Source organism: Papaver somniferum, chromosome 4 (assembly GCF_003573695.1).
Source record: "Papaver somniferum cultivar HN1 chromosome 4, ASM357369v1, whole genome shotgun sequence".
Lineage (NCBI taxonomy): Eukaryota > Viridiplantae > Streptophyta > Magnoliopsida > Ranunculales > Papaveraceae > Papaver > Papaver somniferum.
This window is the reverse complement of record NC_039361.1, coordinates 53,389,980-53,406,736: the sequence shown is the minus strand read 5'-3', so window position 1 is coordinate 53,406,736 and position 16,757 is coordinate 53,389,980. Positions and strand designations below refer to the sequence as shown.

At 37.2% G+C, this 16,757-nt stretch overlaps 2 protein-coding genes and 1 long non-coding RNA gene across 3 annotated transcripts; 2 read left to right on the top strand and 1 right to left on the bottom strand.

Annotated features, from left to right (window-relative positions):
* Nucleotides 1-8,387: 8,387 nt before the first annotated feature.
* LOC113275512 (ras-related protein RABA6a-like) lies at nt 8,388-10,341 on the top strand. Its single transcript, XM_026525043.1, has 2 exons — nt 8,388-8,890; nt 9,803-10,341. Exons 1-2 carry the CDS (start codon nt 8,670-8,672, stop codon nt 10,236-10,238), a joined length of 657 nt encoding a protein of 218 aa, XP_026380828.1. The 5' UTR covers nt 8,388-8,669; the 3' UTR covers nt 10,239-10,341.
* A 2,602-nt stretch (nt 10,342-12,943) lies between these two features.
* On the top strand, nt 12,944-14,266 carry LOC113275510 (1-aminocyclopropane-1-carboxylate oxidase homolog 1-like). Its single transcript, XM_026525042.1, has 3 exons — nt 12,944-13,302; nt 13,471-13,789; nt 13,886-14,266. Exons 1-3 carry the CDS (start codon nt 12,971-12,973, stop codon nt 14,144-14,146), a joined length of 912 nt encoding a protein of 303 aa, XP_026380827.1. The 5' UTR covers nt 12,944-12,970; the 3' UTR covers nt 14,147-14,266.
* LOC113275511 lies at nt 12,953-16,722 on the bottom strand. The gene is made up of 3 exons (XR_003323636.1): nt 14,738-16,722; nt 14,518-14,663; nt 12,953-13,085 (listed from the first exon to the last, which is right to left on the bottom strand). It is a non-coding gene; the product is annotated as an uncharacterized LOC113275511 (long non-coding RNA).
* Nucleotides 16,723-16,757: the final 35 nt, after the last annotated feature.

Below are 16,757 nucleotides of genomic sequence, written 5' to 3'. Positions count from 1 at the left end.
ATCTAGCTTTCCAAATAGACCAAGCTGTAAGAGCATATAACTGGTTCCAGGTAGTTCCAGGCAATGGACTAAGTTTTGTGTTATGGATCCAAGATTCAATCCAGAGTTGGACATTACCAATGTTGGTGGTAATTCGGCATTGAACTCCAAACCAGACGGCTCTACTAAAGGGGCATTTGAGAAGGGTATGTCCTTCAGTTTCTGGGGAGGTTTCACACATGGAACAAGTTGTATTTACTGTAAGTATCCATCTTCCTAGCTTGCAGATCACAGATAAGGCACCACTGTAACACTTCCATACAAACACTTTGACGTGAGGGATGACATTTTGACGACCAGATTTTTCTCCAGATTGGGTGTTGTGGCGGAATTGGTGGAAGGGTATTGTTCACCGGCCTGTTCTTTATAAGAAACTCGTAAACAGATTTGACTGTTAGGTCTCCTTTCTTAGTATGAGGTCAGGTAAGGATGTCTTTGGAGGAGGTATTCTGGTTGAGGTTAATTCCAAGAATGTTCTGAACTATTCTTTGTGGGAGGACTTGGTTTAGAAAGTTTTCATTCCATTCCTTCATATCACTGGTTAGGCATTACAGACTTTGCTCAAAGTATTAGTGATGGTTGGTTTTATGTCGCTTCTGGTGATTGACTTTGGACTATCTAGGGGTATCTAGTTGTGATTCCATAACTCAATGTCAGTGCCATTGCCTATCTTCCAGACTGCTTCATCTTGAATTATTTTTATCCCTTTCCAAAGGCTCTTCCAGAACCACGAACTATTTTGTTTTGGTTTTGTTATACTAAGAGGGGAGCTGTTTTTGAAATATTTAGATTTTAGGACTTTCGAGGCAAGAGAGGTGGGATTCTGTATCATTCTCCGGGCAGTTTTGGTTATCATAGCTAGGTCAAATTGTTCGAATTGATTAACAACCCTGTTATAGGGGTGGCAAGTGTGATAGTAATGTCCCTCTTATTGGTTAGGGGGTGTTCTGTAGGGGGTGTAAATTGATTAGATTACCCTCTCCAATTTTTAATCTAATGGAATCAGAAAAATCAAAAAACTTTTTTGATTTTTTCATCTTCTCTTCTCTTCTCCTCCTTCATTAAAATTGAAATTTCATCGTCCTCGATTAATCAACGATTTGAAAAATTGATAATCGTTGATTAATTTCATTTATCTCTTCTATCATGTCCTCATCAAGTCTTTCAAGCAAAGAAAAACTATATTTCGAAAAGACCCAACTAGGGTTTAGTTTATTGTGTTTGATTTAAGTTAGTTTTGTATCAAAAATTAGGGTTTTGGATCAAAACTGAAATTGAAATTTCTGTGTTGCATGTGAGTTACGGTTGGTAATAACTCCAATTGGAACCGTAACTATAGATTTGGTTGATGTTACGGTTCATTTAACTCAAATACCAACTGTAAGTTCTTGATTTTGAGATAAAATGTTCAGTTACGAATTTTTTTTGCAACCGTAAATTACTTACGGTTGGTCTCGTTACTTAAGTTACGAACCGTAAGTTGTCCTGGATGTTTCATTTTTTTTTACGGCTTGTAATTGCATCACTGTTATCAACCGTATTTGAGTTACGGTTGATCTCGATTCATTAGTTACCAACCGTAATTTGTTACGGTTGCTATATGTTGTCATTCTACCAACCGTAACTGGTATTACGATTGGGTTTTCCCCAAATTGAACCAGTTACGGTTGGTATTCGATACTTTTGGAACCGTAACTGAGAGTTACGGTTGGTAACGAGCTAAATTCCAACCGTAAGTTCTTCTTTTAAAAGTTTCGATTTTTTTACGTACTTTAGATAATTTTGAGCGACAAAAAGCTAATGGAAACTAATTTAGAGATTCACCCATCTCAAATTTGTCACTGGAATCACTCATTTTGGTTGAGTGAATCAAAATCTAGGGTTTCACAAATATCACAAAAGTTTTTATTTTCTTCTCCTCTAAACTTTTTTTTTTAAACTCTAAAAATCTGATTTTGATTTGGTTTAGAGTTAATATAAGTGAAATTTGATTATCAACACTAAACTATGTAAGGATTAATTAGTCATTTTCAGTTTTTTTATAAGGGGCACTTCGAATTACCATGTAATGACCCTTTTTGTCCTATTCACTGCCGCCCCTCTAATGGAATCCGCCGCCCCTTTAACAGGATTGTTGATTAAAATTCTAGGACTCCATGTTTTATAGGAATGCAAATGGATGCCCAGGATTTTGGGCACCATCCCCTATTAGTCTCAGTGGGTGACCCCACCAGAAAGTTCTGGTTAGAGTATCCATTTTTTTTTTGTTATTTATTTGGGTATAACAAAGCACTTAAAGTATTTATTTGGGTTTTGGTTTGTAGTTTTGCTTGGTAATTTTGGTTGTTTATCGACGGGTGTTGTTGAACTTACCTCAGTTGTTCCTTTGGTATATATTTAAATGTGTCTGTTTTAGTCAAACTAGCTGATATAGCATCATCCTCGTTGCGATCCTTCCTACATTTATAAATTGTAAGGGAACAACTTCACCGCAATTTATTGATGTGAAAACTACAGGGAGACCCATTCTCCCAGACTTTTCTACTATGAAACCCACGCTTAGAAAAACACAGGCGCGCACCCATTTTCTAGAAGAAAATTATTTTCAAACCCACAATTTCAAAAATTATGTTTTCGTTTGTTTTAATGGTCGAATTATACTTCTTCTTCACTTCTTTTTCCTGTTCCTCCAACTGTGAAGTAATCGTTAAAATCTCTGGTGCAGGTTCAGGATTTGTCTCACAAGACCTTTATCTTCATGGGTTCTTTAGTGTTTCGATCAAATTACCAGCAGATTATACAGCCGGGGTTGTCGTTTCCTTCGATGAAGAAATCAAGTTATAACTGGAAGATGGTGATGCTGTTAATGTTTGTGATTAATCTCTTCTCTGTTGCTGCATCTAGGGTTTGAAATTGATGCTGCTACAGATCGAGAAAAAGAGAAGAGTTGCTCAGAAATTGAAGCTCGGATTCTGAATCTGCTTCTGAGATTCAGATGGAAATGGTGGTGAATTTTAGTTCAAAGCCTTTGAGAAACAGATGATTAATAGAAAAATGGTGGTTCAGATGAATTTCAAGGGTTAGAAGATAATCTGCTGCTGTTGTGAATTGGGGGTTTTAAGTGAAGAAATATGAAACTGGGTTTAGTGTTTGAGCAGTTGAGGAAGAGAATAAACTGAGATGCTCATGTCACTGGATTCATCATTGTGTTGCTGCTGGTGATGACTTGTAACCGATAGTGCTGTCTCAATATCTCCAATAGTTGGACCTGAGTAGAAGCTGTGTTCTGGTGGTTGTAGTTCAATTTGCAGGTCAATTTGGGTATCGAAATGGTAGCTGCTGTTTGGTGAAGATGTCAGTGGAATTGAGATTTGTTCATGAGCAGAAGCAATGGGTTTTTGAGAGCACTTCGATTGCAACAAGAAAAAGGAGATGTGCCTGTGCTTTGGTGGTTTTGCAGCCGAGTTTGGAGCTGAACTGGGTTCGATTTGAGCTGATATTTCAGCAGTAAAATGTTGCTTCTATACAACTGAATGATGAACTGTTTACAGGGATTCGAATTGGATTAGTGTTGACAATGGTGTGGCTCAAGTTTGTAAGGGTTTGGTCAAGTTTTTCTCAGGCGAAGGAGCTGGTGTTGCTGCTACGTCGGAAGTAGAGCTGTTGAATAAAGGGCAGTTCAGGCAAGCAAGGAATGAGGCTGGAATGACCAAGTCCGGGACTTATTTTGGTTGTATGTTGAGTTGAAGTTCAGTCTTAAGATATGTATTGTTGTTATGGTTCTTTGCAGCTGTTTTCCAGGGATGCTGATGAATATTTACAGAGAGTCAGTGAAGGAGATATAACAATAGGAGGCAGATATGATGGCATTCTAAGCCGTGTACTGCTGGGATGATTTGCGGTTGTGTTTGAGGACTCATGGCGTGGTTTAGAAGCCTGAGATGAACAAGGATAAGGAGGTTTATGGCTCAAATATCATGGGTTTGTATATGGCAGTAAATCTCTCTTACTAACTCGGCATCATCTTCTGTTGACCCATCAAACCAATTAATTGCCGCTCTTAGTAAATATTCCTCCATTACGATGATCTTCAACTTAACGTATACAATTCACAACATTACCAGAAGAAAACGAAGTATTGATGATAGTATAAGTAAAGATGATGAAATAAAGGGATATGTGTTGTTGGTTGGAAAGCTACAGATATATTGGTGTTGTTGTTGTCCATAATGGTTGAATAATCTGTTATGCAACTCTAAAAACAGTTGCATAACTTGTTATGCATCTACAAAATTTGTTGCATAACGTGTTATGCAGTCCGAAAAATGATTGGATAACACGTTATACAACAACATTTTTGTTAGTATTGAAACCAACAAAAAATAAGGTTGCATAACTTGTCATGCACCTACAATAATATCTACATAACATATTATGCAATCGTGAAAATGGATGCATAACCTGTTATGCATCCGAAAATATGACTGCATAGTGCATTATGCATCGAGAAAATTGTCGCACAATCTTTTAAGCATCGAGAAAATAGATGCATAACATGATATGCATCCGTAAATATGGATATATACTGCATTATGCATAAATTTTTTATACTCAAGAAGGGTGCGAAAACAATGGGTACATGACTTGTTATAGATGCATAACTTTGTTATGCAGTCGAGAAAATGGTTGCATAATTCGTTATGCAACCATTTAATGCGTTATGCATCCTTTTTGGTGGTTGCATAATGGTTATGTATCAAGTTTTCGAAAATTTTGCCTAAAACGATGATCACCTCCGATTTTTTCATGAAAACAAAAATTTGATATTGTTGTTTGTACTCGTTGCGCAGCTCTCTTTAAAAGATTTCCAACCATATAAAATTTGTAAATTTCTAAGGTGCGGATTTTTAGATATGTTATGTCCAAGTTGAGTTGCCAATTATACCCCTGATGCATAACTCAGTCATGCAGATGCATAATCCGTCATGCAGAAGTTTTTAATAATTTCATGTAATTATGGGTGTCGCGGAAATAATTATGGATGTCACAGTACCCAAAATTAATTGTGGGCCTGAGAATGAGAATAATTTTTTTTTTGGGTCTCCCCCTAATTTCCCCTTTATTGATCGTCTCCAAGACTCCAACTTTCCATCGCAATTTATTGAAACTTCAAAGTGACACCAAAGCCCAATTTGGATCTGGCACTTGATTATTAATTAACTCTTCTAATGGGCCATGATGAAAATTTAGCTATCAGACCGTGGTCTATACTGGTCATCAGTCATCACAACAATGGTCGGAGACTTGGAGCTCAATCGAAAGTAGTCAGATTCCTGAAGAAAAGAAACACCCATTAACGTTTGTGCTTTGTAGTGTGTCACAAGCCTCGCTGCAGGATATAAAGAGAGGCTAATATACACCGGAGGCATATGCATTTTGCACTCCACTGGGACATGCACGGTGCGTAGGGGTGAGCATGGGCCGGTATGGACCGATTTTCGCCTCATCCGCATCCAATCCATTGCATTACGAATTTCAAATTTGGCATCCGCATCCAATCCATATCAAACAGATTTGCATCCAATGGATACACGGAGGGACGGATTGGATGCGAATAATCCGATGAATTTGTTTTAGTTAAAATTTATAGGAAAGAAAATAAAGCTAACACAAATGACTCCTTATAAAACCTATGTATACTATATATGTATACAAACATAAAAATGTCATGTACAACACCCTAAGCAGACATCTTAAAAATTCCTAAATGATCCATAGTATTTTGTAGAACTATATAAATGCCCTTAATTTAACGGATATGGATGTCCAACGAATTTTCAAGATCACACCCGGGCCCGATCCGTTATCTGTTGGATTTCAAAAATTCCATCCTCATCTAACGAACGATCCAGGTATACATCCGCAAATGAACGGTTGGTCCCGATTAAATCCACGGCTTACGGACCAAATGCTCACTTCTAAGTCGGTGCATCGAGGATACAGAGGAAAAGGCTTTTTCATGGTTTGATACGCAAAGGCCAACGAATTCCCTAACAGTAAATGGATCAAAACCACCGCGAACTATCCCATTGCCAGTCTTGAGAAAACAACCAGCTTGGAACTACTGTATAAATTGAGAAATAGATTTTCATATGTAATTAGTGTGAAATTGTTGGCTTTGTACTCCTTTTTCTATTACGAATATAACTTTTTTTTGAACGATTTTTTGGGGACCATGGTTTTTTTTGGGACCATGGTCTTATTACGCCAACCTCCCTATACTTATAAGGGGTGTCCTAGAATTAGGTAAATACACACTTATCCTTTACTTTACTTTAAATTAAAACTAACCTTATAACTATATAAATCTAATCATATACATCTAATATAAATGAATCTATTAACCAAAATCAAAATCAAAAACAAAAATTGGAGGGGAATAGAAATTTTTTAGTTTTGAAGAAAAAAAATTCTCTTCTTCTTCTCTTTTTCCTTGACGTTCCTCGTTCGATTGAAAAACCCATCAATCGTTTTTAATTCGTTTTTTGATAGGGTAAATTGAGTAGAAATCATCAAATGATTGGGTAAATTGAGAAGAAATCATCAAAATATGGTTTAAATGGAAGTTAAAGTGGCATGTTCGGTTAGGAATAGTTTAAAAAAAACTAGTTTTGTAACCGAACATTCGGAAACCAAGAACACGAAGAACACTTCGGTTATCACGAATTTATTTTTTCGTAACTGAACTCCGAATTCGGTTGGTTCGCAAAAAATAGTTTTAACCGAACTCCTCATTGAAAACCAATATATTGTGTTCGGTTGGTTCACAAAAAATAGTTTTAACCGAACTTTTCATTTAAAACCAATATATTGTGTTCGGTTGGTTCGCAAAAAATTCTAAAACTAGTTAGTAACCGAACTTTGCCTACTTTGTTCGGTTTGTTTGCAAAAAATCTTGACAAACCGAACTCTTCACTAATTGCATACATGTGGAGTTCGGTTAGATATGTTGTTGGGTTAAAGTTTGCGAACCAACCGAACATTACTCTGTAAATCCTATAAACAAAGTTCGGTAACATGTCTGTTTACCGAACGACTAAAACCTCCATTAAAGAGCGAGTTCGGTAACCTGTGTGTTTGGAAGAAGTAACCGAACCATACTTTCAGATGAGTTCGGTAACCTGTTCTTCACATAAGGTAACCGAACAAGCCCAAATCTACTCTAAAAATTTACAGTTTTTTTGAAAATTTGGAGCAATTCAACCAACATTATCTAAGTTTGAAGCATACCTGGGTACCCAAATACCCTTCCTCCGGTTGTGGTTGGTAAAATCCATCGTTTTTCATGTTTTCCTTTTCATCTTCTCTAACTTTACTCTCTCAATAATTCTACTTCTTTTAAAAAAAACATCTGATTTTTTAATCTCACTAATTATCTTTAACTTAATTATCTCACTAATCATTACACTAACTATTATTAATACTAACTAATCATTACCCAAAATTTATCAGGAGGATAATTTAAGTATTAATATAAATATCTAGATAAGGAGTGATCTAAATTTACTTTTAATGTCTTTACCCAAAATAAAATCATGGTCCTCAAAAAAAAAAACCATACTCCCAAAAAATCGTTCCTTTTTTTAGTTTGGCAAAAATACAACAAAAACAAATTTCTTGCTTGGAAATGAAGTCTTACAAATAATGCGTAGTGGAATGCTTTTTTGCCAACGCCAACCACTCTGAAAAGTAGTTCATGTGGAGGAAAAGTATACTGAAGATTTATAAACCTAATATTTTTATCAACTTTCTAATCCCATGCGCCCTCCTCTCATTAGACAAAATTATTGAAGAAACGTATCAATCAAACATAATCATTTACAGACTTAACTCTTTATTGTTTTTTTACCAAGTTACTCAAGTGTATCTTCAAACCACTCGAGAAATCACCCCCGAGCAACATTTTTTACCTCGACCAGTAATTCACATCTAGCACTACTGAACACTGCATGCCCTGCATGATGCTCGTTTGTGGAGAAATTGTGAATCTGTGATCTCAAATCTCTCTCAACAAGTAAAAAAAAAAAATTGAAGCAGTAAAAAGATAATTTCACTGTGCAACCCCGTCCATGCATCAAAAATTTGGTCGACCTCAATACTTGCATGGATATATAATCTTGTCAAAGTCCTTTTCAAAAGAAAAAAAATGTGGTTACAGCGCTTTGGCAGGTTAGAGTGTGAACTAAGGGATATCTAGTTAGGTCAAAACTCAAATTCCAAATTTTTCTAATTATTCATTCTATATTTATTTGACAAACGCCTATAAAATATTTTGAATTTTCATAGTTTCAAATTTAAACTTTGATAAATTCAGCATCTCTTACTTGTCTTTGTTGTTGTTTTTACTCATCACATCCTCATCCAAAAATGATATTTTCGAACCCCAACATTTATTATTAAGCTTTTATATTGAATCATATTATGCGATAATGACATAATAGTATGTATATCTTTACACATATATATGCCCTCATCATCGCTTTTTAATCGATACTTCCGTAACGACTTCTTCTTCTTCTTGTTTTTGTTTATAAAACTCTAACCTAAGAAGTTTCATCAAGTAAAAAAAAATGGGTGATGCTTTTAACGACGACGAGTGCGATTATCTCTTCAAAGCTGTTCTTATAGGTGATTCGGGGGTTGGAAAATCGAACCTTCTCTCAAGATTTTCTCGTAATGAGTTTCGTCTCGATTCTAAACCAACCATCGGTGTTGAATTTGCGTATAGAAATATAAGAGTTGGAGATAAGCTCATCAAAGCTCAAATATGGGATACCGCTGGACAAGAACGGTAAGCTCATATAATCTTTCTTTCTTCATAACCCGTATCTATTCTCTTCAATTTTAAGTTTTACCAAACATCTGGTTTTAAATACTTATCTTCTGATTGATATGATATGTTTGCTTTTATGATCATGCTGATTTAGATTTTCATGTTATAGTTTGAAAATGGATCACTTAGTAAATATGGCCTTATATAGTAAAACTAGAAAGCAACAACCATTTTGTCAATCTGTTTGACTCCGTCTTGACTTGTATATTTACTTTTGATCTGTAAGGTAGGAAAAAAGTAATATGAACGAATGAGATTTAAAATATGTGGATACGTTAATGCGCGAAGAAAATAAATTCATGATCCAGTTTTTAGTATTGATTCTCTGAAGTACATTGTGGAAAGGGAAAAAAAGATGGAATATGCTATATGCGGCTTGATAGGCTTATTTGTTACGGAATTTGTCAAGCTTACGAGTTGCAAATGCTTTTGCCTATTGCCGATGACAGAAGAACCATTAAGTCTTTCTGAATTAAACTAGCTGCTGAACTGAACATGTTTAGACGATTGCGACCAAACTAGTTCGGTTACTCACCTTTTAGAGCGTGGCATTTCAAAATCAAGTACCTAAAACTAGGTGTACTGTACTCATGAATCACAACAGAAGGTCAAGCAAGAAAAGAACAAAAAGTAGTAAAACAGTTAAAAGACAGATATAAAGTGTAGGTCAATCAATAACGGTAAAACAGGCTAATCAATACCAGGTGAAACATCATGCTTTAGGTAGGAAATTATTTGGATCCATCATTGAAAAGTCTAAATCCAAAGAAAATTGTTTAATTTCTAAGTAATGTACCCACGGGACCTTTTACTTTTCATACTTTTTGGCAATTCTAAGATTCCTATGTCTAATGTTGGTTTGTTTTATAGATTCCGGGCAATCACGAGCTCTTACTATAGAGGAGCACTTGGTGCCATGTTAGTTTACGACTTAACACGTAGAGCGACGTTTGATAACCTGCGAAAATGGTTAGACGAGCTACGACGATTCGCCAACACGGATATGGTGATTGTACTTGTGGGTAACAAATCCGATTTGGTTGATAAAAGAGAAGTTGAAGAAGAAGAAGGAAGAAATCTTGCAGAAAAGGAAGGACTTTGTTTCATGGAAACATCTGCTCTAGAGAATGTGAATGTCGAAGAAGCTTACCTTGAGATGGTTACTAAGATTTTTGAAATCACTAGTCATAAAAGTGTGCAGGAAAAAATCGATACGGACCGTGAATTAACCAAAATCGGTGCTGCAAAGCCTATTGTGAATATGGATGAAGTGTCAGCTACCATTAAGCAAAGTAGATGTTGTTAGTTTCCAGTTCTGATTGCTGTACATAATTTTTCTGTCACTGTTTTGCATTTTACATAATTTTTCTGTCACTGTCTTAAGTGTCTCAGTTTCGGCTATTTTCTAATTTCCCTTGGAAGTTCACACTTGTTTCCAAAATCAACCATCTCTAAATCACATGGGTATATGCAAGATTCAGGCAATGCTGTGACTTCCGTACCTTTCAGATCAAGGCACCTTAACCTTGTTAATGCCCCCAAGCCTGTAGGTAATGCTTCCAGCATCGTGCAATTGTTGCATTCCAACATGCTTAAATTTTCGACGCAAGTGATCGAATCAGGCAACCCCTGCAGTTCTTGTGGATGAAATATTAAGGAACTTCAAATTTTGTAAAGACCCCAAATTTGCATGCAAAGCTTCAAATTGAGAACAACCATTGAGATCGAGTGTTTGCAGATTAATGAGCCCAACAATAGAGTCAGGTAGCATTTTGATATCCGAAAACGAGAGATCCAAATGCCTTAGATTTTTCAACGACCCAATGCTTTCAAGAATTTTACTAACGCCAATGCATCGATGAAGCACCAGCGTCTGGAGATTGTAAAGCTTGTGGATGGATGCGAGGTGCACTTCTTCAATATGAGAATAAGAGAAGTCGAGATGCTTAAACTTGAAAACAAATGATGGGATTTTCAAACTATGTTCACCAAGCAGCAGACTATCTATCTATCCGTAGACACTTGTTACTGAGTAGATTCTCAACTCTCAGATTCTTGTTCTCTACGGAAAACACCGTTCGCAACTTGGCCGCCTTTTTCAGCACCTTTGATAATGCATCCGCAGTTTCTTTGTCAGGTACAACTAATTGTAAACGCCAAGCTTCAGAAACATCTTCTATTTCACGAGCTCCCAAGACCGCAATTTCATGATTTCCAGAAACACTCTTTGCAAGATCATGTACAAAATGATGCATCTTGCATGTTTGGATGTCACCTAAGTTATTTGTTTTTACATCCTGAAAGAATGACTAAGACAACAAACTCCGGAAACAACTATCTCCGACATCTTCGGGTGACATTTGATATTCTTCAACAGATTGATGAAGGTATCCTTCAGCCACCCATAGCCGAACCAATGTATCTCTATTAATCTCCCAATCTCTAGGAAAAACATCGTTTCAAGCGATCAAGATTCTACTCCCGTAATTAGCATACGCGGATAGAACAGCCCTAAGGTTGTACCAGACCTCGGAATCTTCATTCCACAAGTCGTCTAGTACTAGTAAGCAAACACTTTTTAAAATCTGGTACAATGACATCAAAACTTGACATATCATACTTTTCATTAGTGATGGACTCGATTACATATGTTAAAATCTTACGGACATCAAACTCTTTTGAAACACAGACCCAAATTTTTGCATCGAAGTCCCTTTTTTTTTTTTTTTTTTTTTTGACACGGTACATCGAAGTCTTTTGTTATCCGGTCATCCTTAAAAACCATTTGAGCCTGGGTAGTTTTGCCAAGGACACCCATACCCACTATGGATACCACAGAAATATTTTCCGACGATGACATGAACAAAGTAATGGGGGCATGAGGAGGATGTTCGACATAGAACTCAATCTGGGCGGGGAAAATGGCGTCTGGCGTCCTTTGTGACCTCAAAGTGCCGCTAAAGCTTAAAGGTAAGTTTTACAAATCCGCGATCAGGCCTGTAATGCTATACGTTGCGGAATGTTGGGCGATAAACAGCTGGGACACTTTGAGACTGAAGAGTACCGAGATGCGGATGCTGAGGTGGGCATGCGGACATACGAGGCATGACCGTATCAGGAATGAATACGTACGTAAGAAACTTATAGTAGCGCCAATCAAGGAGATGCTCGCACAACATCGGCTGCGCTGGTTTGGGCATCTCCAGCGAAGACCGCCTGATGCCCCAGTGCGAGTAGGTCGCATCAAACGCGCTGAAGGAAGGATGCAACGCAGACGCCGACCGAAGCTAACTTGGGACGAGTGTGTAAAGAACGACTTGAGCCCGAAATCTTTTACCAGAGCAGGCGTTGGACAGACAGACATGGAGGGTGGCAATATGCGTGGAAGAGGTGGGTTTCAGTTATGTAGAGTAACAACACCTCTCTTTTATTTCCTTTTTCCTTATAAATTTCTTTTCAACCCAATCAACGAACATGTAAAGGCAACCTGTAGCGCTGCAGTTGGCAGGATTGTGAGGGGAAACACCCGTAGCTTCTGCAACCGGGACATGGTGTAAGTATATCCGCATTAATGGTACAAGAAATTCATTTCCAAGTAAAATCTAGCCAATTAAAAATTAACCAATAACCAATTACAATAGTTAACTATGGAGACATTGAGGTAGATCAGTCAAGCCGGTGGTGAGTTCAGTTTGCATCTTATATGTACCTGTGTGCAATCATATATTTAAAGTCATCAGAAGCGCCTCTCCCTTGTCATCCCAAGAGAACTGATCTTGTTTGCCGATACAGCTAGATACCTAGGATAAAGATCAGCCATCAAATTATGGAGATTACTGGAGCTGGAGAACAGCAGCCTACCTATGATCGTCTCAAAGAACTGAAGGCCTTCGAAGAGTCAGAAGCTGGTGTGAAAGGAGTAGTTGATGCTGGAATTGTAAAGATCCCTCGAATGTTCGTTCAACCACTGGATGAGCTCACTGAAGAGTTGGATCATATTGAAGATGAAAACAGCAATTTCGAGATTCCTGTGATGATATGGAAAGCGTGGACCAAGATGACCGTCACCGACACAAGGAAAATATTGATGAAGTTCGACGTGCATCCGGGACTTGGGGTTTCTTTAGATTGGTGAACCATGGAATTCCGTCAACTGTAACGGATGAGATTATTAAAGGTATTAAAAGATTTCATGAGCAAGACACGGAGATTAAGAAACAATTTTACTCAAATGATCCCAAAACAGGATGCATCTTTAATACGAATTTCGATCTCTATGTATCAAAATATGCTAACTGGAGAGACACTCTAAGATGTAATCTATTATCTCCTGATCCTCTTGATCCTCAAGAATTGCCAGATACTTGCAGGTAATAAATAATCTACACTCTAGTAACAGTTTACTTCTAGTAATATATGTTGACCCATATATGGGATTAGAATCTTATGATTCTTATCCACTGTCATCAAATCCAATGTTGTTCTTTACTGCTATTTTTGTTATTCGCTAGCTGATCTATCACCCATTCAAATTTCAGAGATATAATAGTTGAGTATTGGAAGCATATTATGAAGTTGGCAAATACAATTACTGGGTTGTTATCGGAGGCTCTAGGATTAGAACAAGACCACCTTAAAAGGATTTTCACTGATTTCATGCTACTTAGTGGTTATTACTATCCAGCATGCCCTGAACCTGAACTAACCTTAGGGACAAGTAAGCATTCAGACCCGAGTTTCTTTACACTTCTTCTCCAAGATCATATTGGCGGACTACAAATTCTTCATCAGAACCAGTGGGTCACTGTAGAACCCATCCCTGCAACTCTAATAGTAAACATCGGAGATCTTCTTCAGGTAAATAAATGTTATGAGTTAATATATGTTCTGCAACCCTCACTATCTGCTGATGCATAATTTCCTAAGTAGACTTACCCTTTCAATTTCAAACAGCTTATTAGCAATGACAAGTTCAAAAGCGCTCAACACAGGGTACTAGCCAACCGCAATGGACCTAGAGTATCAGTGGCATGTTTCCTGAATACAAAATTCAGTGACAACTCAAAGATTTATGGTCCTTTGAAAGAGATACTATCAGAGGAGAATCCCACTATTTACAAATATATTACGATGAAAGAATACACCGACCATTATGTTAAGAAAGGACTTGGCGGTGTTTCCGCCCTTGATCACTTTAAGTTGCCTAGTAATTAGTTGATACAGCCTATGGGTGTCTATGGTTTTCTTTCTTGGGGTTTGTTGTAAGTGCCTATGTTTGTTCAAGTGAACGTTTGGTTTCGTGTTATGCAGTTATAAAGTAGTTTTTTCCTTCCCAGAATCTAACGTACTATAGTAACTGTACCATGAAATAGAATAGCAAAGCCACCGACACAGTAGTCTATAACCTTAAAAATTTAATAATTGCAGCTAACCTTCAAACAAGGATATAAATCAGGATAGACTCAATTGGATGACCAGTAAACAGTTGGGACACAAATCATGATACATAGACAGTGAGGAAATGAAGAACTGTAAATGCAAAATGAAACCATATCCTAGCAGCGAGTCTCATTTAGTTCACATACCTTCAAAGTGGGACCATGTAGCAAACAAACCATCACAGTTGAGTATCATTTTGACACATTTAATAGTCGGGATTACCAAATTTCACTCCTTAGCAAAGCATCTTACGGAAGACGTTGAAGATGATGAGTCAACGTCTGAGATGGACCTGGACAAAATCAGATATTTCAAGTCAGAAACTGAATCAGTCTCAAGTTTGTTTTTTTGTAACTTCTTACTTACCGTTCAAGAATCACCAAAAATTGACATTGTGACGTAAAGAACCCCTGCTGATTATGACCGAAAGAAAGAGCTGAAGGCGTTCTTCAGAAGTATGTAGGGTACGGGTCAACATGTCAACAACCTCGCTCAGCTGTCTGGCAGTCTTTTTCTTCTTTTAGGTCTACCTTGAAGTTTCTATCTCTTCAGTAAACTTGTCTACTAAACCATGGAGCACTCTTGGTTAGCAGTTGTAAATTATATTTCTGGGGAAATTTCAAAGAAAATTTCTTTAACCACTAATATCCCATTCGTGAAAAATTTCTTCATCTCTGAAGTCTGAAGTAGCTGTTTCGAGATCAAGCAGAAATACTTCTTTCCAGTTGAACAATATCTTTTAGCACCATGCCACCATCTATCTGCTCAAGTAATCCTCATATGAACCCTGTGTATTAAGCCATACCAAGAAGCACATTTTCTCTCTTTTCCATAATTCCTACTGTTTTCAAATGATCATAGAGAGAATGTAAAGTTTCAAAGATCTCCATCCTATTTTCATGTTTGATGTCTATGCTCCACTTGCATTGAGCTGCTATACCCTTCTTCATTGCTTCTCTAACCCTTAAGCTCCCACCGGCCGACATGATGCATTCAAATTTGAAATCAGCATTATTAAATAAGCAGGATTTGACGGCTCCAGTTCGAGGATATTCTTTGCCACAACCTCTAACATCTCTCTTTGTCCATACAATTTACAAAAACCAAGTAAAGTAGCCCAAAGAGCGGCATTTGGCTTCATTGACAATACTCGTAATTAACGGGTATGCTTCCTCTAATTTCCCTGCTCGACTAAGAAGATCAATCATGCATCCATAATGCTCAATTCAAGGAACAATATTGAACTGTTGCACCATTTGACTAAAAACTCGTTTTCCTTCTTCAACCAGTCCCCATGAGTGCAAGCGGAGAGTACATCAATGAAGATGACATCATCTGGTTGTATTCTTTCCACGCACATCTCATCGAAGAGAGTTAAAGCTTCTATCAACTGCCCATTAAAGGCTAAGCCTGCAACCATTGATGTCCATGTCATGTGACAATTCACTTATTTCTCATCTGAATGAACATTGACATTGCGCTTTCAAGATCACCACATTTTGCAAACATGTCTATCAAGGCATCCCCTAATGAATTAGAAATTTCAATATCCAGCTTTTGAATATAAGACTTGATCCATTTTCCTTGTTCGTGAGCACCTAGGTGAGTACATGCGGAGAGAACACTCAAAAGAGTAGTCTCATCCGGCTTACATTCACCACCCATCAAAATTCTATGGAAAACTTCCAATGCTTGATCAAATTTATGATTCTGAACAGAACCCCAACCATTGCATTCTTAACTGACATTGAATAGAAAAGGCTGTTCATCTCCGATATCAGCAACTTTAGTGTATCCTGAAATCATAGCAGTACAGGAAACTACAGATTTCACGGCATTTGATAAAAATCAACCTTGCATTCTTCACATCACCATTCCTTATATAATCAGAAATCATAGCATTCCAAGCTACTTCATTATCAAGCATTCTTCATCACAGCAATCCAATTTATCAACTCTTCAAACAACCACCTTGCCGACTCCATTTCTCTCTTCCATAGACTTAAACAACTCAACGGTCAACTTCGCCTCACCATGATTCGTATAAGCACAAACCACGTAATTCCAAGAAACAACATCTCTGTCACTCATTTCTTCAAACACTTTCAATGCACACTACCCACATTCTCACCACACATTGAGTAGAAATCCAAAACAGTATTCTGAACAAAACCATCAGCCCCAAACCAGACACGACTTAAAAAGAAATGTAAATGTGGAACTATTAGGTGAAATGACTTGGAACTGAATAACGAATGAATTGACTTTAGTAGAGAAACTTGTAAGTTTTAATTCACTCATGCTTCTACATTTTCGTAGAACTTCTGCTGCCAATCCAGAATACAGGTGTTATTTAGATACCTAACACTTAATCCTATCTACATTA

Bases quoted from the DNA above. Each gene is read 5' to 3' on its own strand.
- LOC113275512 (XM_026525043.1), top strand. From the start codon at position 8,670: ATGGGTGATGCTTTTAACGACGACGAGTGCGATTATCTCTTCAAAGCT. The intron at 8,891-9,802 runs GTAAGCTCATAT...TTTGTTTTATAG, and splicing joins GATACCGCTGGACAAGAACG to ATTCCGGGCAATCACGAGCT.
- LOC113275510 (XM_026525042.1), top strand. From the start codon at position 12,971: ATGGAAAGCGTGGACCAAGATGACCGTCACCGACACAAGGAAAATATT. The intron at 13,303-13,470 runs GTAATAAATAAT...TTCAAATTTCAG, and splicing joins GAATTGCCAGATACTTGCAG to AGATATAATAGTTGAGTATT. The intron at 13,790-13,885 runs GTAAATAAATGT...AATTTCAAACAG, and splicing joins ACATCGGAGATCTTCTTCAG to CTTATTAGCAATGACAAGTT.